The sequence below is a fragment of the Onychomys torridus genome, chromosome 23, assembly GCF_903995425.1.
Source record: "Onychomys torridus chromosome 23, mOncTor1.1, whole genome shotgun sequence".
NCBI lineage: Eukaryota > Metazoa > Chordata > Mammalia > Rodentia > Cricetidae > Onychomys > Onychomys torridus.
Genome location: NC_050465.1, coordinates 2,688,822 through 2,712,749, shown reverse-complemented (window position 1 = coordinate 2,712,749; position 23,928 = coordinate 2,688,822). Strand labels below are relative to the sequence as shown.

General features: G+C 47.4%; 1 protein-coding gene, 1 non-coding gene and 1 pseudogene across 3 annotated transcripts; all 3 read left to right on the top strand.

Moving 5' to 3' along the window:
- The first annotated feature begins 329 nt into the window (after positions 1-329).
- On the top strand, positions 330-433 carry LOC118573546. Its single transcript, XR_004943655.1, has one exon. It is a non-coding gene; the product is annotated as a U6 spliceosomal RNA (small nuclear RNA).
- A 2,425-nt stretch (positions 434-2,858) lies between these two features.
- On the top strand, positions 2,859-5,161 carry LOC118572934 (annotated as a pseudogene).
- Positions 5,162-20,923: 15,762 nt separating this feature from the next.
- On the top strand, positions 20,924-23,928 carry LOC118573300 (intestinal-type alkaline phosphatase 1-like). 2 transcript variants are annotated; one of them, XM_036173576.1, is made up of 12 exons: positions 20,924-20,996; positions 21,077-21,193; positions 21,307-21,422; positions 21,598-21,772; positions 21,841-22,013; positions 22,247-22,381; positions 22,451-22,523; positions 22,639-22,773; positions 22,860-23,051; positions 23,254-23,370; positions 23,444-23,665; positions 23,831-23,928. In XM_036173576.1, the coding sequence occupies exons 1-12, from the start codon at positions 20,924-20,926 to the stop codon at positions 23,926-23,928; spliced, it is 1,626 nt and encodes a 541-aa protein (XP_036029469.1). The 2 variants fall into 2 exon arrangements, with proteins under 2 accessions (XP_036029469.1, XP_036029468.1); XM_036173575.1 differs by having other exon boundaries at positions 23,444-23,707.

The following is a 23,928-nucleotide window of genomic DNA, read 5'->3' as shown; positions in this document are numbered from 1 at the left end:
CTTCTTGTCACTGCTGTGAAATGCCCAAAGCCTGGGAAAAAGAGGCTTAAGTTAGCTGTGGTGGCTCATGCCTGTAATTCCAGAACTGATGGAGAGTAGGGGTGAGGCAGGAGGATTGCTAAGAGTTAGACTTCAGAGTGAGACCTTGTCTCAAAACAAAAAACAAGGAGGAAAGGTGATTCTGTAGTGGAATGGTTGCTGAGCCTTAGAACCTGAGTTCAAATCCCCAGAACCAGGAAAATTCCAATCGGTGTGGCATGGATCTGTAATCCCAGGGGCCCAGGCAGAGGCAGGAGGATCACCTAAAGCTCTTAGAGAGGCCTTGTCTCGCGCTCAGTTCTGCAGCACACACACTAACATTGGACAGATACAGAGATTAGTATGTCCCCTGAAAGAGGATGACACACAAATTTGTGAAGCATCCCATGTTTTTCAGAACACTGGTATAGGGGGACTCAAATAAGGCAGAAGGATCCACCTTCATTCATGTGGCCACATTCATAGGAACACACACACACACACACACACACACACACACACACACACACACACACACACACACACACACACTCAAACCAGAGAGATGCCCAAAGGAAGGCAAGTCCAAACGTCTGCTCTTTGGGATTTTTGAGGCGGCCTGAGCATAGGCAAATGTGAGGCAAGGTTAGCTGTGGCTTTTCCTGATCCTCTGATCTCTCAGGCTTTAACCCAGATTTCTGGCTCTGAGGTTGTTTTTTTTTTTTAATTAATAAGGCCGTTTAGCAATTTGTCTACATTAATGCTCCCCAGCTATGGAGTCTTCTATGACCTCGTGACTCCCTCTCATCCTCCTCCTGCCTCCCCTCTGCTCCTCTCTTCTTCCCCATTCCTGACCTCTCCTCTCGTTCCAGGGTTGGGGATTCACCTCAGGTCCCCCCTCTGAAAGGTTCCACTGCCTTTTGCCATTGCCACACCAGGGACTACATTGCTTTCAACACGGGAAACCTGGAGAGACACCTAAAATACATAAGCCATGTCCAGCCATAGCACCAAGTTTCTGTTTTCTGAGATCATGCTTACGTGATGAGAGCTTCTATCTGCTTTCTGTTACTGTGATGGGATACTGAAAGCTGTGTTATTTTCTTTTCCATTTTTCCTTTCTTTCTTTTGAGACATGGTTTACCATATTAGTCAGTAATCTGGCCTGGAACTCAAAATGTACCCCTCCCCCAGGCTGGCTTCTAACTCGAGACAGTCCTCTTACCTACTTCTGTTATACCCAGATCTTGGGGACCCCTAAAAGACCACCATGGAGACAGAATCCCGTATGTAAAAGCAAAGAGTCTTTATTTTCAAGCTCAGAGCTTGGTCTCTCTGTTTGACTCAGTGGTGAGGGCAGAGAGCCCAGAGTCCAGGCAGGGTGGGGTTTTTATTTTAGCAGAGGTTGGGGTGAGGGGATGTCCAGGGTTCAGGACCCTAATTGGCTGACATTTGTCTAGGGGTATAGGAAATGGCTGGAATGTCAGGTGCTTCCTCTTTCATGCAGGCCCCGCTGGATGGGGTCAGCTTAGGGGTTTTCCCTGGTCCAGGTGTTGCCTGCCAGAAGCTGTGTCTAGGCCTCTAAGCCTGTCATGGCAGCTGTGTGGCCAGGCTGTTTGGGGCCCCTCCACACTTCCTGAGCACTAGGATTACATATCTGGTGCTTTCTTTAATTTTAATTTTGTCCTTGGTGCTATTTTCAAGATAAACTCTCACTACGAATCTCCTGCTGTCCTCAAACTGGCAATCCGGCTGCCTCTGACTCTCAGTACTGGGATTACAGGCATGCATCGCCGTGCCTAATTCCCCAAACTATTTTATTAATGAATTCAGTCTCACATTGATCGAAACTCACCAATTTCTGTCATAGAGTTCTGGAAAATTCTTCTCCAGTCTGAAGTTACTAAAAACTCACATTTCTTGCTGGGTGTTGGTGGCACAAGCCTTTAATCCCAGCACTGAGCGGGGAGAGAGACAGAGGCAGGCAGATCTCTGTGAGTTCGAGGAGAGCCTGGTCTACAAAGCGAGATCCAGGACAGGCACCAAAACAACCCAGAAAATCCCTGTCTTGAAAAACCAAAAACAACAACAACAAAAAAAGAATAAAGTAATTGAACCCGACAAAACCATGGATACAGAAAGATCTGATATTTCACAATGAAAAACATTCTTTATTCTGTAGCCTCCAGTTTTAATGTTTATCACCCCTGTCCCCAGGAGGCAGAAAAAAGAGGCTCACCAAGAGTTCAAGGCCAACCTAGACTGTATAGCAACTTCCAGGTCAGCTGGGGCTACATTGTGAGATCAAGAAAGATTAACATTAGAATTACGTGGTGATATTTTGTTTGTACTCTAACAAAGAAAATTTGCTTGAAGATCAGAGGTCAGAGCCAGTCACTAGATTAAACATAGAGGCCAGGCAATGGTAGCACACACCTTTAATCCTAGCAATCCTAGACACAGAGATCTGTCTGGATCTCAGTGAGTTCAAGGCCACCCTAGATAACACAAGATTAATCCAGTCTAAAAGAGAAACAGAACTAGGCAGTGATGGCTCACACTTTTTATCCCAGCACTGGAGGTTTGAGACAGGAAGTGATATGGCTGGACAGAGAAAGGAATGTAAGGCGGGAGGAGACAGGAACTCAGTCCCTCCAGCTGAGAACTCAGAGGCATTCAGTCTGAGGCTTCATGGAGACAGAATCCCCCCTTTTCTGCCTGAGGATTTGGTAGTGGTGATGTGTGGAGACAGGAAAACTGTCAAGGAACCCAGACCATTGAGTACTTGTTTCTTGAACAACTTGAGGAATCTAGTTTATTTGGCCAACGGGCACTAGAAGATGAAAAGGAGTGTGGCACACACGGCACACTCCTGCTCTCAACAGAGGGAGAGTCACAGTCCACAGCACCAGAACTCCTCCCCAGAAGACAGAGATGCAGAACAAGAAAGGCCCCCCGATAGAGATAACTCAGACTATGAGCTGTCAGGAAGAGGGCTTTCTTACGATGACAGTGTGGACCCACAAAGCAGGCACCGAGAAAATGCAGAGAAAGAAAGAGATGCGGATTAGAAAATGTCCCAGAAGAAGGAGCCCAGAACAAGCAGTCACCCAGAGTTCTACCCAGGAAGAACCTACATGAAGAAGCAGAAGAATGAGCTGGATCCACTGCTCACCTGAACTGGGGGAGCATGTATTCCTCCCACAACGCTCAGGATGATGCAGGAACAGATCACAGATAAAAACAGCTTAGCTTAGCTTAGCTAACCAGAGAATGAGCTGGGAGGCCTGAGAGCTGGGAAATCAATCAGTGGTCTCATTAATAAGGTCAACATCTCCAATAGAAGTACGATTATCCAAGAGCTCCTTCAAGAAAACACAGCCAGAGGGAGAGACTGCTGCCCAGGTCTGTTCCGCAGGCACAGAGTGCTCCTCCGGTCTTCACACATGTTCATGCAGCTTTGGTGGCCATAATGACTCAAAGTCCCCACAAACTGGAGAATTAATCCTCGAGAGACTAATTCTTAATTTCCGGAAAGGATATTGAAGGAATGATAAGCAACTTTGCCTGACTGCTTCAAAATTTGTGGCACATCTTATTAACCAAAATGCGGCCCATGAGGTTCTGTGCCTGGAGATGCTAACTTTGCTGCTGGAAAGGCCAGCAGGTGACAGCATCGAGGTGGCTATTGCCTTCCTCAAGGAGTGTGGCCTCGAATTAACCCAGCTGTCACCAAAAGGCATCTATGCTATCTTCGAACGCCCGGGAGACAGTCTACATGAGTCTGAGGTGGACAAGGAGTTCAGGACACTACTGAATGATGTTCGCTGTATGGAAGGATGGATTCAAGGACCACCCCTGTTATTCTGGACGTACCTGACTTAGTGGAAGAGGCTGATCAGTTCATGCACGTGTTCCCCTTGGGGGATGACTGCAATCCAGAAGATGTTCTCAGTGTTTTCAAGATGGATCCTAGTTTTATGGAGAATGAAGAGAAGTACAAAGCCATTAAAAAGGAAATTTCTGATGAAGGAGACAGTGATTCAAACACAGACCAAGAAGCTGGAGTAGTGAAGAGGAGGAGGAAGAGGAGAGAGAAGAAGAGGAGGAAGGACAGAAAGTAACCATTCATGACAAAACAGAAATCAGTCTAGTCTCATTTCACCACACGCTATATCTTGCTCTTCAGTCCAGTTTAGATTTGGAAGAGTGTGCACACAAGGTGCTGAAAATGGAGTTTGCTGAGAGCCAACAAAATAACTCTGCAACATGATGCTTGATTACTGCACCCAACAAAGCACCCATGAAAAAATTTGGCTTGCTAGCTGGGCAGTTTTGCATGCTGAGAAAAAGAATACATGGAATCATTTGAAAGTATATTCCAAGAACAGTATGATACCATCCATCGCTTAGAAACAAATTGAGGAACATTGCTGAGATGTTTGCTCACCTTCTCTATACTGATTCACTTCCGGGAGGGTTCTTGACTGTATAAAGTTTAGTGAGGAAACCACTACATCATCTAGTAGAATTTTTGTCAAAATATTTTTCCAGGAACTATGTGAATACATGGGTCTTCTTAAACTGAATGCACAGTTAAAGGACAGAACCCTACAGCCCTTCTTTGAAGGACTTACCTCGAGACAACACACAGAATACTGGTTTGCCATCAACTTTTCACTTCCATAGGTCTTGGAGGTTTAACAGGTGAGCTGTGAGAGCATCTGAAAAATACACCCAAGTCATTGTAGCCCAGAAACCAGAAGCCAAGCAAAAGACCCCCGCCCCACCCCACATCCTCTTGGTCTTCAACGTCCTCCTTGGAGTCCGAGTCCTCTGTCTCAGGTTCTGACAGCAGCAAGAGCAGCTCAGACTCTTCCAGTGAAGGGACGACTCCTCATCGTCCAACAGTCAGAGCTGTGCATCAGCTAAAGGTACAGGAAAAGGGAGGACTGAGAGAGCAAGGTCTGAGAGACACAGAGCACAAAATTCATGAAATGCTGACTGGAGAGATCCCCTAGCAAAGTACATGACAAGAGAAGCCTTTCTTCACAGGAAACCAGTTACAGTAGAGTTGGGAATGGCTGAGACCAAGACATGCAGAATGCTGGAAGACAAGCATGGTGAATCAAAGAAGCAGAGAGAGAGAACTTGGTCCTTTCGGCTGAGGACGCAGGGGCATTCAGTCTGAGGATTTGTGCAGACAGGATCTTTCCCTTTTCGGCTGAGGAGTCAGGGAGATGAGAAGTGGCCGTGGCTTGTGTCCTCTGATCTTTCAGCATACACCCCCCATATCTGGCTTTGGGTTTTTATTAGAAGACCATTTAGGATTTGTGCAACAGAATTATGACTGTTAGTATAAACCAAGATACAGACTTATAATTTATGACTCATAAATTTTGGACCATATATTAATGCATTAAAAACTCCATTCATACAAAAAAATTCATTCATTTTAAGTACAAGTCTAGTATGTGTCTTTTGGAATGTTAAGGGCCCTCTACAAATCCCAAAATTCATTGTAGACAAGAAGGCTGATGAGATAGCTGGCTCAGTGAGTAAAGGTGCTTGCTGCCAAGCCTGACAACCTGAGTTCAATCCCTGGAACCCAGGTCAAGGCAGAAAGAGAGAACAGACTCCACAGAGTTGTCTTTTGACCCCCACACTTGTGCTATGGAATACACATTTATGTGCGCACAGGCATACACACAAACACATACACACAGAGTAATAAATAGCTGTAATTTAAAAAGTAAGAATTGGAACAAGGAAAATTTTGACTTGGGGAAGTTTGTCAAGCAGATGAAAAACTTAAAGCACTCAGTTGTTTTTTGTTTGTTTTCGAAACAGGGTTTCTCTGTGTAGTCCTGGTTGTTCTGACGCACTCAGTAGACCAGGCTGGCCTTGAACTCAGAGATCTGCCTGATTCTGCCTCTGAGTGGTGGAATTAAAGGCATGCGCCACTACCACCCGGCGAAAGCATTTGGTGAACTAGGGCCATTTTGAAGGACAACATCAGAAGGGCACCCCAGGCATGGTGACACACCTGTGTGGTCCCAGCACTAGGAAGGTAGAAGTAGGAAGATATGAATTTAAGGTCATCCTCAACTAGATATCAAGTTCAAAGCCAGCATGGGCTACATGAGATTCTATTTAAAAAACAAAAGTGGTGGGCTGGAGAGATGGCTCAGTGGTTAAGAGCACCGACTGCTCTTCCAGAGGTCCTAAGTTCAATTCCCAGCAACCACATGGAGGCTCACAACCATCTGTAATGAGATCTGGTGCCCTCTTCTGGCCTGCAGGGATGCATGCAAACAACACTGTATACATACTAAATAAATAAATCTTAAAAAAGAAAATGTGGGACAGGTATGGTGGCTCAGGCCTTTAAACCCAGCACTTGGGAGGCAGAGGCAGGCAGATCTCTGTGAGTTCAAGGCCAGCCTGGTCTACAGAGTGAGTTCCAGGACAGCCACAGTAGAATAACAGAAAGATCTTGTCTCAAAGGAAAAAAATTACACACAAAATAATAAAATCTTAAATCTCCTTAGATTTCTAGGCTGATTGCTTAAAATATAAAATACTTTTCACAATTTCTTATTCTGAACAGACCAAACATGGATGCGGTGGCCCATAATCCTAGCACTCAGGAGACAGGCTGGAGGATAAGGAGTTTGAGACCAATTGGGCTACATAGTGAGAGACCCTGTCTTGATCTATCAAAATATATAAATTGATGAATAAAAAAACATCAAAGTCTTAGGCTAAAGCCTAGAACATAGGGTGAACAATGCCTTTGGATTACGTGTGTTTCTTCATCTGCCCTGTGTTTTCTCGGCTCTAGTCCCTCATAAAGCCCAGGCTAGACCATGAAGCCAAGACATTTGTGCAATATGGTAATGCTGGTCATAAGAGTAACTCAGCAGCTTCCGGGTCAGATTAACTGCCCATTGACCGCAGATCTCAAGTCCGGGATGCTTGCACACAGAAGGAAATCATCTAGTGAAACTAGCCAGTGGGTAGCGAGATGTTGCTGCCCAGTAGCCCAGCGCTGCCTTGCCTCTGTTCCTGCCAGCGAGTCCGCAGCCTATTCACTTCTTTAGTCAGCTTCCTTCTGCTTTGAGCTGATATTCCAGTAAATCCTGACCCAGTCAATTCATAACACAGTTAAAGCTATTCTTACTATTTTTAAGCCATAAGAGGCCACTATCCTGCACTTACGATTTAGGATTAAAAAACAACTAGACAAGGACTGTAGATAAACCAGAAGAGTTCCTGCCAGGCATGCACAGAGGCGTGGCAGTGTATCCTTGCAATTCCAGCATTCTGGTTATGGATACACAAGCATCAGAAGTTCAAGGCTATCCTCTGCCACATAGGGAGTTTGAGGCCAGCCTAAGCTAAGTGAGAACCTATCTCAAAAGGTAATGTAATTTTTTGTTTCTGGGTAAATCTTTGCATTCCACAGATTCCTTTGAAAAGCCATGCCTCACTTTCCACACACACAGGGCCATTTTCCTTCTTATTTTCAGTTTTTGTAATAGTCATTCTGGAGACTAATGCTGTGTTATAATTATTAAAAATTCCCCTGTGGGCGGTGGTGGCACACGCCTTTAATCCCAGCACTCGGGAGGAAGAGCCAGGCAGATCTCTGTGAATTTGAGGCCAGCCTGGTCTACTGAGTGAGTTCCAGGACAGACGGGGCTACACAAAGAAATCCTGTCTCAAAAAAGAAATAAAGAAATTCTCTTCCCTAAGTGGCTGTAGAGATGGCTCAGCAGTTGAAGGAACATTGCTCCTGCAGAGGACCCAAGTTCCCAGTGATAGGAAATCACAACATGCCCACACGGTTGGGCTTGCCTGGCGGACCGCCTAGTTATTTCCGGTTCAAAATAGCCATTTCCAGGTCAAAACATCTCTCGGTGACTCTGGCGGCCATGAAATCTACGTGCATGCGTGGAGTAGCCACATGCGTTCCTGTACGCCATTTTGCACAGGTCTGTTCTCTTCTCCTCTCTTCTTCTTGTCCCACGTGGCCTGTCACGTCTGTCTCTTCCTATCCTATATTAATAAACAGCTCTTCTGTGGATTTGTCGTGTTCGGGACGTGTTCCTTGCGGGGTAAGAGCGCTAAAATAACTAACACCCAGCATCCACACTTGGGCAGCTCACAGCCAACTGTAACTCCAGCTCCAGGGGATCTGACCCCTCTGGGCTCCTCAGGCACCTGTGTACATAACCACACAGAGACATAACTAAAAACAATAACGAAATAATTTTTTTAAAAAATTCTTGCTGGGCCGTGGTGGCGCACACTTGTAATCCCAGCACTCGGGAGGCAGAGGCAGATGGATCTCTGAGTTCAAGACCAGCCTGGTCTACAAATCGAGTTCCAGGAAAGATGCAAAACTACACAGAGAAACCCTATCTGGGGGGGAGGGAGGATTCTCTTCTTTCCATTTCCTTTCTTTGGAGGGGTTGGACATTTCACTCTGGCCTGGAACTCGCTATAAAAACCAGGCTGGTCTCAAAGGCAGCAATCCTCCTGCCTCTGTGTCCCTCTCCTGAATGCTGCATTTATAGACATGTACCACTGTGCTTGTCTATAACACAACTTTCAAATGGAAACAGAATGAGTTTTCTTACAGATCAAAAATATATCGGTCTATTTTTCATATCATGTAAAAACGAAGGTACTAGGAGATCGCTTAGCAGATAAAGATGCTTTTAAATTCAGGGACTTGAGTTTGATCTCTGAGAGCTGTGGGGTGGAAAGAATCAAGACCTATTGGAGCTGGGTGGTGGTGGCACGTGCCTTTAATCCCAGCACTCAGCGGATCTCTGTGAGTTCAAGGCCAGCCTGGGCTATAGAGTGAGTTCCAGGAAAGGCGCAAAGCTACACAGAAAAACCCTGTCTTGAAAGAAAGAAAAAAAAAAAAAAGACCAGTCTGATGTCCTCTGGCCTCCATACATGCACTGTGGCCCAAAGGCAAGCATGTGTGCACAAACAAAACAGAGAAATTTAATAAAAACTATGTAAACCCTGAATTTAAGCTTGGTAGTTGAACTTTAGAATTTTATTCTTATTATTTGTCTGTTTTTGAGAAAAGACCTCAAGCTTGCGGAAAGTCTCCTGTCCCAGCTTCCCTATAGATGTGCACCATGAATTTAACTTATTTAGAAATGGTCAGCCGGGCGGTGCTGACACACACCTTTAATCCCAACACTTGGGAGGCAGAGACAGATGGGGTTATGCCCAGATTTCGGGGACCCCCAAATGACCACCACAGAGACTGAATCCCATATATAAAAGCAAAAAGGCTTGATTTCAAGCCTGGAGATGGGACTCTCTGTCTGATGCAGCAATGAGTAGAGAGCCCCAGCCCAGGCTGGGTAGGATTTTTATCATAACAGAAGGTAGACAGGGGAGATTTCTAGGGTTCAGGATCCTGATTGGCTGACATTTGTCTAGTATCTGTAAAAGGAAAATAGGTGTGTGCTAGACTCAGGGACCTCTAGTGATCTTATCTAATCTTACCTAATGGTTGGAATGTTTGGGATGTCAAGTCCTTCCCCTTAAATGCTGGCCCATCCCTGGACTTCCCAGATCCGGTGCTGCTTACCAGTCAGCAAGCCTGTCACAGCAGCTGTGTCTGGGCCCCCTAAGCCTATCATGGCCACTGTGTGGTCAAGCTGTTTTGGGATCCCCAACAGTGGATCTCTATGAGTTTGAGTCCAGCCTGGTCTACAGAGGGAGATCCAGACATCCAGAGCTACGTCGTGAGATCCTGTTTTTGGTTTTTTTTTTTGGTTTTTGTCCTGGATCTTGCTTTGTAGACCAGGCTGGCCTCAAACCCATAGAAAGATCCTGTCTTGAAACAAACAAACAAACCAAACCCAGAAATAGCCTAGCTAGCTAATGAATATGACTTAATTTAATAATATGACCTTAAAATTTCAAGTTACTGAAAAAGTTTTTTTTGGTTTGTGTATGTTTGTTTATTTTTTATTTTATTTATTTTTTATTTTTTGGTGTTTTGACAAAACTAGACAGGGTTTCTTTGTGTAGTTTTGGTGCCTGACCTGGATCTCACTCTGTAGACCAGGCTGGCCAGTAGACCAGGCTGGCCTTGAACTCACAGAGATCCGCCTGGCTCTGCCTCTGGAGTGCTGGGATTAAAGGTGTGTGCCACCGCCGCCTGGCTTGTTTATTTGTTTTGAGACAAAGTTTTACTATTTATCCTAGTTGGCCTACAATTTGTGATCCTCCTGCCTCAGTATCCTGAATACTGGGATTATTGGCATCTCCACCAGGCCTGGTTTGGGACATTTTTTAAAAGATTTATTTTAAAGTGTGTGTGTACATGTGTGAGTGAAGGTACCCAAGGAGGCCAGAAGAGGGTGTTAGATTCCTTAGAGCTGGAATTACAGTTAGTTAGTTGTGAGCTGTTTGATGTGGGTGCTGGGTCCTCGACCAGAGCAACACTTTCTCTTAACTGCCCATCACCACTGCTGCCCTGAAAAGGCTCTGAAACTACAAATGTACAGGTGCCCTTCGCTGCCTCCTCCCCTGGCTGGTCCAGCCTTCCTAATGCTTTGCTGATGAGCGATCCTACGTAGTGGGAGGCTGTAATTGTCTGGGAGTGGTACATGCCTTCTTGTAACCCCAGAACTTGGGCAGCTGAGGCAGGAGGAGTGAGCTCCATAGGGGGCTCCATGCCAGCCTGGGCTACAGAGGTAGGCCTAGCTGCAAGAGACTGAGGTCCACTCCAGTGTTCCAGCCAGGCAGTTAAAACGAGGCTCATGCCCTAGGTGAGGAGACTTGAGAATGTATCCTCTCTGCCCTGCTTCCCCTTCCTTATAGGAGCTCTCTATACTCCAGAGCCCCTCTGTGCTCATGACTGACAGCCCTCGAATAAGCCTGGTCTGCTCCTGAACTCCCTGAACATTGGCCTCTGATCCCAGCAACACAATGGGTGCATTATAAATTGTTTATCCCATTTACATTCACCTCACCTACTTGTTCTTAACAATTATGTCTAAATTGCTCCTGGGGTGTTGTACAAAGCCTGCAGATGGCCCAGCTTCTGTTGCTCTGAGCACTCACTCCTTCATGGTCATCCAAAACCAGGACAACATGCATCCAGTTGCTCAAGAGCTAGCTGCCCGTAACAGACTTTCCTGAAGGCCCCTCAGTGAGGCAAGCTGGGAAGGACAGAGGGGTGGCCTAGCCTCCTTCCCTGGCTGTAAAAATGCACGGGCAGGCCTGGCCTGAGATGAGACATGGTCCATCAAAGGGATGAGAGTCACTGCCACTCTGGATAAGCTGGGGTTCCATGACATCAAAACTCCCCCCACCCCACTGATTAACTGATGCCTAATATCTGCCCATCAGATGCCCAGGTGAGGATTACCCACTCATGGAAGGAAGGAGCTACATCATAAGTCTACAGCAGAATTGTTGCTGTCACACAATCCCTGGACCCCAGAAGCAGGACAATCACGAGTCATGTGAGTCGGGCATGGAGTGGAGGCAGGGGCCCAGGTGACTTCACATGGCTGGACTGTATCCACAAACTTTGTGGCTGACGCATCCTTTGATCATTGACAGGTAGTGTGTGCCTGCCATCCAACCCCGCCTAGGCATTCGAAGAAAATTTTCAGGAAAGCTGGACTGACTGTAGTCAAGATGACAGTACAACCCCAGAAGGGCATGAGAGACACCTTGTATTACACACCTGTCAGAATACCTAACAAAAAACAAACAGTGGCAACACCAAATGCAGGTGTGATGACATCAGAATCAAAATGGAGGGACTCATGTCAACACCTACAAATGTAAATAGCTCTGCAGGGCATAGTGGGAGTGGCCAAATAAGGTTAGCCTGGTGGACACTGGGACTCTGGCTTTGATACATTTGTCACATCCTTTGGACTCTGATGTGGCCAATAAACACATGATTAGAGGTTTATCTTCCTGTTTGGTGCCTTTCCAGATTGTTCTACAAGGACTGGGACTGCCCAGCAGCACTCAATAAATTCTCTCTGTAGAGTAAAGCTGGATAATTGTCTTTCTACTGGGTATCTGTAAGTGGCATAAAGTACTGTGGATTGCTAAGACTCCATGTTGTCCCTGGAGAAATTCCTCCTGGGAAACTGAGACCCCAATTACATCAAATAAGAATGGGCCAAATATCTGTGACCAACATCTCACCTAATTCTCCATAGCTATTTGAATGGTTACCTTTAGGTCTGAGTTCATGTTTCAAAAATCATTTACACAAAATGAAGTTTATTATTACTGTTGTATCATTCATCATCATCATCATCATCATCATTGTTATTGAGACAGGACTCACTGTAGAGGCTGGAACTCTCTGTAGACCAGACTGGTCTTGAACTCACAGAGATCCACCTGCCTCTGCCTCCTGAGGGCTGGGATTAATGCCACCATATCCAGATAAATTGAAGTAATTATAGTGTTAATAATACTACTTTGCATCTTCATTTTAAAAATCCGTGTCCCTTGGTGGCTAGCAATACTTGGGAGGCTGAGGCAGGAGGACTGTCAAGAGTTCAAGGCCAGCCTAGGTTACAGTGGGTTTTGGGTCAGTGGGTTGCAGAGTGAGACCCTGTCTCAAAAGACAAAAACACAAAAATTAAAAAAAAAAAAAAAAAAAAAAAAGTCCAGGGGCTGGAGTGTTTGTCACCAAACCTGACATACCTGAGTTTGACACAGGGACCCACAGGTAGAAATAAAGAACTAGTTACACACACACACACACACACACACAAATAAATAAATGTAAACATTTTTAAAAATAATAAATGAAGCCAACAGCCCCGCAAAGGGAAGAGCCCTCATGCTTATCTGCCTACTAACATGAACTATGACAAAAGATCCTGCCAGAACCACAACACTTGCCCCCCCCCACCATAAATTCATCCTAAGAATTTATCTTTTAATTTAAAAACAGCATCTCATAGGCCGGGCGGTGGTGGTGTACACCTTTAATCCCAGCACTTGGTAGGCAGAGACAGGTAGATCTCTGTGAGTTCAAGGCCAGCCTGGGCTAGAGAGTAAGATTCAGGAAAGACACAAAGCTACACAGAGAAAGCCTGTCTCGAAAAACCAAAAAACAAACAAACAAAACCCCATCATCTTACTATGTAGCCCTGGCTGTCCTGGAACTTGCAATGTAGACCAACTGATGAGTCTCAAGCTCACGGAGATTCACTTCTTCTGCTTCCATGGCGGCATGTGCCACTGTGCCTGGTTTCAAGTTCTGAGGATATCTGCCCACCAACTTCCCAGGTGACTCTGGGCTGAATCACATTATCAATTTTTGTGGTCCAAGGTTATCATTGTATAACAACTAGTGTAATGCTTTTGTCTTCCCTTAAAACCTTCCCTTGCCTCTGTCTTCCTGGTGTGACTCTAACCCACATGGTAGGTGTGTTCCAGATGGGAGTCCCCCACTCATTCCTGAATAGTACTTGGGTGTCCAGAGCCACTGTCCGGCTGTTATTTATTCCTTCATTGGCAGGAAGGGAAAAGGGCCCCTCACATGGAGAGATGGACATGAAAAAAGGCACAGCTAGTCTGCATGGACAGCCCAGCAGTTTCTTAACCAATGACATGTGCCGTCACCATATGGCCAGCGACGGCATTCCTGGGCACTCATTCCACATAGTAGAAACGTGTTCATATAGAAAGCTGGCCCTGAGCATTCGATGCCACTTTATTCATGACGGGAAAGGCTGGAATCGAGCAGCAGTCCTTTAGCAGGGGACTGCTCAGTCACACTGTGATACATCATCCGTTTGCCCTGGCAACGGAGACAAGCCAACTCTTAGAGAATCATGTCCTGTGCCAAGAGCCACTCCAAAGTCTGCAGGTAGGCTGTGTGGCTATAACTTACAAGAAGCAACAGATTCTGAAGACAGTGGGTCGGAATATTAGCACTGTAAGTAAGGGACAGAGTGTAAGGAGGAGGGAGGGAGGTCCCAGAGGAAGGGACGAGCCTGGTGATAACTCAAGCAATGTGGCCGTTGTATAGTTAAGTGATGAGGTTGAACAGGGCCTCAGACCCATACAAACACTCCTGTAAAACTCAGGAAATGGGAGCCATGTCTGTGGGTGGAGTCATGAGGGAACCCGGTGAAATGTACAGGGTTCTCTCCACCTTATTTCTTTTTAAAAAAATATTTTATTATTTTTTTATGTATATGAGTGTTTTGTCTACATGTATGTCTGTGTACCATGAGTGTGTCTTGTGTCCATAGAGGCCAGAAGAGGGAATGGGATTATCTAGAACTGGAGTTACAGAAGGCTGTGAGCCAACATGTGGGTACTGGGAATGGAGCCTGGGTCTTCTGGAAAAGCGGCCAGTGCTCTTAGTCTCTGAATTCTCTCTCTGGTCCCTATCTCATTCCTTTTCTCTTTTTCTTTCTTTTTTGTTGTTTTTTCGAGACAAAGTTTCCTTGTAACTTGCTCTGTAGCCCAGGCTGTCCTGGAACTCACAGAGAGCCGCCTGCTTCTGCCTCCTGAGTGCTGGGATTAAAGGTGTGCGCCACCACCGCCCCCCTTTTCTCGTTTCTTAAACGACCCCGTGACTCTAGAGAGTGAAACGGGTCTGTGGGGGAGGGGTCTGACCACAAGACCGGCCACCCAGAACCATGGGAAGGCAGAAAGAGAAAACCCAACTCCACAGAGTCTGACCTCCACCTGGGTGCTGTGGCTGCCACACACCCACACTCATACTTCACACACACAATAGTAATGACACAAAAAATTCAAAATGTCCGGTGGCTCCTTAGTAAGGACAAAACTTAACCTCCAAGCAGGATGCACCACGTCAAAGCGTGGTGTTCTGAACTTTTAATCTATAGACTGACATAAAACTAATTAATTGATTAAGGGCTTGCCCACTGACTAGTCATCTCTGACCTTTAGTCTAGAATTTTCCTTTCCCAACACAAAGAATGCTTAAGAGACAGAAAACGTAGTTACTCTGTCTGGCTCCACTGTTACAGTCAAATGATCAGTATCAATACGAATAATTAATACTTGCCAATTAAAATATTTTTCTAGTGCTGAGGATCAAACCCAGGGCCTCAGTATGCCAATCATGTGCCCTAACTAAGATAGCCTCTTGGGTGCTAGCATTACAGTTATGAGCCATTATGCTTGGCAATAAACACTCTACCAACTGCTCTGCCCCTACACCCCTAGGCCCTGGGATATTTTCTGATGAGTATGAGAAACAAAAGAGTCACCCTAACACAGCTTGGTAACTCACTCCAGGTAGCAGCTATGGGAGTAACTAAGTATCTTTGGATTTAATACAGGTGATTGGAGTAAGGGCTATGAGTACTAGGCAAGTGTTCTTGCCTAGATCCCGGGCTCTACGGTGGTGGTGGACCCTGAGGACTCTCCTAGTCTTGCTTCTGTGACTCAGTATCAGCAGGCACAGAGCTGAGGTAGAGGCAAGAGGGCTCCAGAAAGTTCTGCCACAGGGAAGGCAGGGACCATGGTGGGCACTGTGGGACAGGGGCAAGTGAGTGTGAACAGAAGCTGGAAAATTAGGCCCGCAGCTCAGGTGAGGGAGCCTGGGTGGAACAAGGTGTATGAGGAGGAAAGCTCTTTGTTAATCTTTGAAATATGTCCAAGTGTGTTTAAAAAGCAATATAGGGTCGTTGGGGATTTAGCTCAGTGGTAGAGCACTTGCCTAGCAAGCGCAAGGCCCTGGGTTCGATCCTCAGCTTAAAAAAAAAAAAAAAAAGCAATATAGGATTTACTATCTAACCATTTTATTTTATATTTTGAGACAGGATCTCACTATGTAACCTTTGCTGGCTGCTGGCCTGGATCTTGTTATGTAGACCAGGCTGGCTTTGAACTCAAAAATATCTGCCTGCCTCTGCCTCCTGAGTGCTGTGATTAAAGGTGTGCACCACCATGCCCTGATGACTTTTGAGTTTTGGCAGGGTTTCAGGTATACTAGATTAGCTTTGAACTGACTGGGAGGTGGGGTAGCCTTGAACACCTGAACCTCCTGCCTCCACCTCCTCCCCACTCACTGGGATTTCAGTGGTCTCCAAGAATTTAACTTCCTGGAAACCTCCTGTGAGTAGACTTGTCCAGCAGTGCCGGCTGTGCTTGAGTCTGGGCCTCTTTTCCCAAGAACTGAGAGTGATAAACTCACATGGGCTTGCCCAAGGAGTGAGGTAACCTTGTTCAAGGAGAGATGGGTGCAGGCTGAAGAGGCCCAGCCTGGGCTGCACGAGTGAGGCCTCTTACGGAGTTCTAAAGAAGGAGGAGTCAGTCACTGTCTTAGTGAGGGGTTCTATTGCTAGAGAGAGAGAGACACCATGACCACGGCAACTTTTTTTTTTCTGATCATAAAAACAGGTTATAATTTAAAAGTCCAGGGTTATTTGAAACAGTAAAATATTTTCTCTGTAGAAAATAGTAAAAATGATAACATTTCCCAATAAGCCCTTTTAAGCCAAATGCTAGCTGAATTATACATATAAATATTGATCAGATTCTGGGATACAGAAGAAACCTATCTTCATCTGTTCAGAGAGCTATGTTTCACTTACGTTGTGTAAGTGAGATTCCTAGTCATCTTCCTCTTCACTGTTTGATTTATGGTAGACATTTTTCTATAGGCTAACCCATAATCTAAAAAGATTTCAGCCTCCCCTCCTGAAAGTACAGCCAGTGTTTTCTTTCAACATCTTGAAACAAATTCTTATCCTAATAGTGAAATGTTTCATTGAGGCTTGCCCAGTATTTGGGTAAAACCAAAACTTATTATAAGCCACGGTCATTCTAGGGTCCCCCCTGCTATATAGCCTCCCTGGTTCTGTGGGTTGCAGTCTGATTGTCCTTTGCTTTATATCTAGTATCCACTTATGAGTGAGTACATACCACGTTTGTCCTTCTGGGTTTGGGTTACCTCACTCAGGATGATATTTTCTAGTTCCATCCATTTGCCTGCAAATTTCATGCTGTCATTGTTTTTCTCTGCTGAGTAGTACTCCATTGTGTATATGTACCACATTTTCTTAATCCATTCTTCAGTGGATGGGCCTCTAGGTTGTTTCCAGGTTCTGGCTATTACAAATAGTGCTGCTGTGAACATAGCTGAGCATGTATCTTTGTGGTATGATTGAGCATTCCTTGGGTATATGCCCAAGAGTGGTATCACTGGGTCTTGAGGTAGATCGATTCCCAATTTTCTGAGAAACCGCCATACTGATTTCCACAGTGGCTGTACAAGTTTGCATTTCCATCAACAGTGGAGGAGTGATCCCCTACAGCAACTCTTATAAAGGAAAACATTTAATTGGGGCTGGCTTGCAGATCAGAGGTTCAGTCCATTATCGTCATGGTGAGAAGCGTGGTGGCATGCAGGCAGATGTGGTGCTGGAGAAGGAGCCGAAAGTTCTACATCTGGATTGGCAGACAGCAGGAAGAGAGAGGAGACACTGGGCCTGGCTTGAGCTTCTGAAACCTCAAAGCCCATCCCTCAATGACAGTTTCTCTTCAAGACCACACCTACTCCAATAAGGCCACATCTCCTAATGGTGCCTCGCACTATGAGCCTATGGCGGCCATTTTTATTCAAACCACCAGTTACTACAGCGTTTAGCTTGGGTGGTTCCTTATTTTGTTCAATGTATTAGGTCATACATTTCCCTAATACCTATGTCCCTTCCCACAATGCATCTGACTTTAATCATATGCATACTCAATTATGCAGAGACATGACTTGGTAAATATGGATTCTCCCTACAATGTTGCTGAGGACACAGTTTTGTTTTACAGCACATGTACCCAAACCCATTTAGGATGGCTTGGCCCTTTCTATTCTTCATATCTAGATATGTTTGGGAACATATTCGAATAGAAACAGTCTGAATTTGATTGTTACCAGTGGCAGGAAATATATACATTCATTGTTCAGAGATGGGAGTCCACATAGCCTGGCAAAGGTGTGTGTGTGGGGTCAAGGGGTCCTGAGGCTGTTAGATGCATTTCTCCAAGAGGAGGGGGTTGCATAACCCACAACCTATAGCTCCATCTAACTCCCGCCTTACCCTCTTGAATGCTGGGTTACAGCTGAGCACTGCATCCCTTTTTTCCTTTCTGGTGCTATGTTCATTTGTGTTTTTGTTGACATATGCTAATTATACATTACAGCAGGTCTTAACATGACGTTTTCATACATGTATGCAATGTATTTTGATCACATTTCCTACCTTTTTAAGGCAGATGATACCTGCTGTGCATATGGAACACGTCATCCATCTAAAATGCTTGGTATAACAAGAGTCTTCCCATTGACACAAGAAAATACCTGGAGGCAGGTAACCTATAATAAAAAGAGAGTTACTTAGTTCAAGGATTTGGAAGAATCCGAGCCCCTTGGAGATGTCACAGGGCAGATGGCAGTATAGTGCTAAAACATGTGAGAGAAGAGGTTCACAGGGTGGGTGGGGACCCCAAAAAGGAGGGGCTGCTGTACTTCCTAATTCATTACAGCCCACTTTAGCAGCACACTTCTGGGTCCCAAAAGAAGACTACATTAATCTCTCTAGAGAGCAGTGGCCCAGGCGACTCAGCCAATGTCCACCACTCTTCGCCTGTTAAAAATTCAGAGATTGAAAAACAAAACAAAACAAAAGCCGGGCGGTGGTGGTGCACTCCTTTAATCCCAGCACTCGGGAGGCAGAGCCAGGCAGATCTCTGTGAGTTTGAGGCCAGCCTGGTCTACAGAGTGGGTTCCAGGAAAGGAGCAAAGCTACACAGAGAAACCCTGTCTCGAAAAACCAAAAAACAAAGCAAAACAAAAATTCAGAGATTGAACCTGAGAGCCTTGTGGGACTGACCTAGGCACTCTGCATATATGTTACGGTTGTGTAGCTTGGTCCTCTTGTCCCTCTTGGGACTCCTGACAGTGGGAGCAGGGTGGAGGGTGGGGGAGTGGGGGCTGTCTCTGTGTCTTTTACTGGCTTTTGGGACCCTACTCCTTATACTGGGTAGCGCAGGTGCTTAGTCTTACTCCAACTTGATACACCATGTTTTGTGGATGTTCATGGGAGACATACTTATCCATTCCTAAACAGAAACAGAGGAGTGGATTGGGAGGTGGAGGCAGAGAAGGACTGGGGAGAGGCACTGGGAGGAGAGGAGGGAGGGGAAATGGCAGCCAGGATGTAAAATGAATAAAATTTATATAAAAAAATTCTACCACCCTCCAGCACAGCTACACACTCAGGACTGAACTTGCAACCTGAGCCTTTATGGACACACGTCAACCAGACCACAGCACAGGCTTCTCCTTGGCTTCCGTGAGTAATGTGGCTACTGATTTTAGGACAGAAGTCCATTTGTCTGAGCCCCTGCTTTTATCTATCTATCTATCTATCTATCTATCTATCATCTATCTACATTTTAGCATCCTATTTTATTTCTAATTATGTGTATATGAATGTGTCTGTTTCTGTGTGTGGTGTGTGCAAATGAACTTAGGCGTCTTGTGGACACCAGAGGCATTATGTTCCCTTAGTGCTGGAGTTATAGGAAGTTGTGAGTTACCTGACCCGGGTTCTAGAAAACAAACTTGGGCCCTCTGCAAGAACAGGAAAAACTCTTTACCTCTAAGCCATCTTTCCAGCCCCACTTACCCTGTTCTCAGATTTTTATTAGTTTGCAACAAGGTCTTAATATGGCCTGTTTTCAAACCACGTTTATCTTACTGGTTCTCGCCTCCCTTCTTCCACACCCCTCCCCCGTGACCTCTTACCTCTAGGAGCCCCTCTCCACCTCTATGTCACAGTGACACTTTTTAATTTTGTTGTTTATTTGGAACAAGCTCTCCCAAAGTAGCCCAGGCTATCCTCAAATTCAATCCTGTTTTTGACCCCGAGCTGGGATTGTGGAAATGGGCTACCACAGACTGCTTGTGGAGCCCTGCTTTAATTTCTTTGACTACATACTCAGAAGTGGGATTGCTAAATTGCAGAAATACTTTTGAACCTGCCTCTGACTCCCTATCAGAGGCTATTTGGGTGTGTCCAGGACCCGCAGATAATAGACTCACCCTTGGGCCCCATCTACCTGCCTGAGGGAACAGGGGTCAGTTGTACCTACACAAGCTTGAGGGCCACTCAGAAATATCCAGTCAATGCCACATCTGGCCCAAGACAGCAGTCCCACCCCAGCCTGCTGCTCCAACCCCAGGTTGAATGCACATGAAAGACACACACTGTGAGGTCTACAGGGCAGGCCCAGCACACCACCACCAACTGAAGACATGCTGGGCAGTCCCATCAGCAAGCACTATTTATCCCACCTAGCAGTCACTTTGGGACCAGATCCTGAATGTGCCAGCTGCCTCAAGCAGGTTAGTGAGAAGACAGCTGTAGGGTAGGGTATTCAGGCCTCTCTCTGTGCTTATCAGTGGGTATTGATCCAGAGGACCAAACCCAGGTCCTGGCCTAGGCTGGGGGCTTGGACTCCCACCTACTTTGAGCACCCAGAGCAGAGCCTAGCTCCAGCTGGTTCTCAGATACCATGAGGAATCCCTAATAAGACATTCATGAGTAGAGGGTGGCCCCAGCAGCACACAGCACAAGTGTCTCATCCAGGATCTCCCCCTAGCCTCCCATCCAGCCTGGGGGAGACACAGGACCGCTGGCCCAGCCACACCCTAATAACCAGACTTCAGTTCACAGGCCAAGGGTGGGGCTAGGGTGACTTTGCTTCTAGGGGAGGGACGTGGACCCTTTACTGCCAGGGACAAAGTCCTTCTCTGACTTGAGTCCAGGCAGGCTAAGAGGTAGCTGGTACCTTGGTTCTCTAGCTGGGCAACTTCCCCGTAGCCCCAGCCATGCAGGGAGACCAGGTGCTGCTATGGTTCTTGTTGGGTCTCAGGATACAACTCTCCTTTGGTGTCATCCCAGGTAAGAGGTTCCTTTCTGACTCCGACAGAAGGACTACCACCCCCACTTGGACTAACCTGGGTCTACTTTCTCTTGACCAGTGGAGGAGGAGAAGCCAGCCTTCTGGAACCAAAAGGCAGCCGAGGCCCTGAATGCTGCCAAGAAGCTGCAGCCCATTCAGACATCAGCCAAGAACCTCATCATCTTCCTGGGGGACGGTGAGTGTTCAAGGCCTGGCTACCCTGGGTCCCTTGCTCTCCAGGTACCCAAGGCCACTGATGGATCCAGGAAGGTCTGGGAGCTCAGGTCTGATCAGGTTTTGCTCCTTCAGGGATGGGGGTGCCCACAGTGACAGCTACCAGGATCCTAAAGGGACAGATGGAAGGCCATCTAGGACCTGAGACACCCCTAGCCATGGACCGCTTCCCATACATGGCTCTGTCCAAGGTGAGTACTGGGATACATCTGGGATGGGTCTGGGGGGACTGAGTATGGCTGGAGGAGGGAGAACCCAGAACATCTGGGGTCCAAGTTGGTAACCAGGATAGTGAACATGTCTCAGGAAGCAAGCAAGGACTGGTGTCTACCAGTAGGACACAGCTGAGAGTGTCTCTGTCCCCAGACATACAACGTGGACAGACAGGTCCCAGACAGTGCAGGCACAGCCACCGCCTATCTCTGTGGAGTCAAGGGCAACTACAAGACCATTGGTGTGAGCGCAGCGGCCCGAGTTGACCAGTGCAACACCACATTTGGCAACGAGGTCGTCTCAGTGATGTATCGTGCCAAACAAGCAGGTGGGTTGGTGCTGGGCTTGGGAGCTAGGGCAGGCCTGGATCACTGGGTGACCTTCTATAATCTGCAGGAAAGTCTGTGGGAGTGGTGACCACCACCAGGGTGCAGCACGCCTCTCCAGCTGGCACGTACGCGCACACGGTGAACCGGAATTGGTACTCAGATGCAGAAATGCCTCCTTCTGCGCTGCAGGAGGGCTGCAAGGACATTGCCACACAACTTGTTTCCAACATGGACATTGATGTGAGCTCCGAGAACCAGGGGGAGGGCTGGACCGAGGGATGAACCTTGGACTGGCCATAGTCCCAGGCATAAACATCCTGAACTCCAGGTTCCCTGGAGTACATGTAAGGGGGTGTGGGAAGCCCAGGAGAGGCATATCTCACAGACATGTTGGGGACACAGGAGCTGTCTGTCAGGAGGGGGTGGGGGCCCACAAAGCCCCAAGTCTACCTGTGTTGACCCTCTGACCAAAGGTGATTCTCGGTGGAGGCCGTAAGTCCATGTTTCCCAAGGGGACGCCAGACCTTGAATACCCGGATGACGCTGCCCAAAATGGAACCAGGCTGGATGGACAGGACCTCGTACAGGCGTGGCTGATGAAGCACCAGGTGATGTGGGTTCCAGGGTAGGACTGTGCTTCTCAGGTCTATGTGCTAAGACTGGCTGTGTCCCCGCAGGGGGCCCGGTATGTTTGGAACCGCACAGAGCTCCTTCAGGCGTCCCAGGACTCCACAGTGACTCACCTCATGGGTAATGGCCTTGCCCTCCCTGCACTCAGTGGGCCTCCATTAGAGTGTGTATGTGTGCCATGAGCCCCTACCCACTCCCCAGCTTAGTGGTCACCATGGATTCCTGTGCTTCTCAGGCCTCTTTGAACCAGCAGAAATGAAATATGACATCTACCGAGACCCTACCCAAGACCCCTCCCTGGCGGAGATGACAGAGGTGGCCGTGCGCATGCTGAGCAGGAACCCCCAAGGCTTCTACCTCTTTGTGGAAGGTGAGTGGTTGGGCCTGGCAGGGAAAGAAGTGGGGCCAGTGTCCAGAGCAAACTCAAGCATCTCTCCCATCACTCGCTTCCTGCAGGGGGTCGTATTGACCAAGGCCATCATGCGGGCACGGCCTACCTGGCATTGACTGAGGCCGTCATGTTCGACTCGGCCATTGATAAAGCAGACAAGCTCACCAATGAGCAGGACACGATGATCCTTGTCACCGCTGACCACTCCCACGTCTTCTCCTTTGGTGGCTACACACTTCGGGGGACCTCCATCTTCGGTAGGCTGGGGACAGTGTCAGGCAGTGTTGTCTCAAGTACATGGGGACAGTCTCCTCACCTGTCAAAATGGCACACGGAGCATCCCCTGCCTTGCGGGGATCGGTAACAAGTTAACCACCGAGCAGGCAAAATGAGCTCACTACCCACACTCTAAAAACGGTTGTCAGGATGAGGACAAGGTGTCTCACTTCCTCCATGCAGGTCTGGCCCCACTCAACGCTGAAGACGGCAAATCCTACACCTCCATTCTCTATGGTAACGGCCCGGGCTACGTGCTTGATTCTGGAGCCCGGCCCAATGTCAACAGTACTGAGAGTGGTAAGTGCCTTAGCGTTGCCTAACTGGGGCTGCAAACAGACGCGGCTCCCCCTGAACACCCTGTCTTCTGTAGGTAAGCCCTCGTACCGGCAGCAGGCGGCTGTGCCGCTGTCCTCGGAGACCCACGGCGGGGAGGACGTGGCGATTTTCGCGCGTGGCCCGCAGGCACACCTGGTGCACGGAGTACAGGAGCAAAACTACATCGCGCACGTCATGGCCTTTGCAGGCTGCCTGGAGCCCTACACCGACTGCGGCCTGGCGCCCCCTGCCGGCCAGAGCGGCGCAACCACCCCGGGCCAGAGCACCACCACCAGGAGCCAGAGCACCACCACCAGGGGCCAGAGCACCACCACCAGGGGCCAGAGCACCACCACCAGGGGCCAGAGCACCACCACCAGGGGCCAGAGCACCACCACCAGGGGCCAGAGCACCACCACCAGGGGCCAGAAGCAGACTGAAGTCACAAACAGCGCAGTCGGCCAGGCCACTGTCTTGCTGTCCCTGCAGCTGCTGTTCAGCACACTGCTATTAGTAGTGACCGCCATGGTGACATCCTGA

Excerpts from the sequence above, each read along its gene's own strand:
- LOC118573300 (XM_036173575.1), top strand. The coding sequence starts at position 20,924 with ATGCAGGGAGACCAGGTGCTGCTATGGTTCTTGTTGGGTCTCAGGATA. Across the intron at positions 22,382-22,450 it reads CGTGGCTGATGAAGCACCAG|GGGGCCCGGTATGTTTGGAA; the intron begins GTGATGTGGGTT and ends GTGTCCCCGCAG. Across the intron at positions 23,708-23,830 it reads CCAGAGCACCACCACCAGGG|TCACAAACAGCGCAGTCGGC; the intron begins GCCAGAGCACCA and ends AGCAGACTGAAG.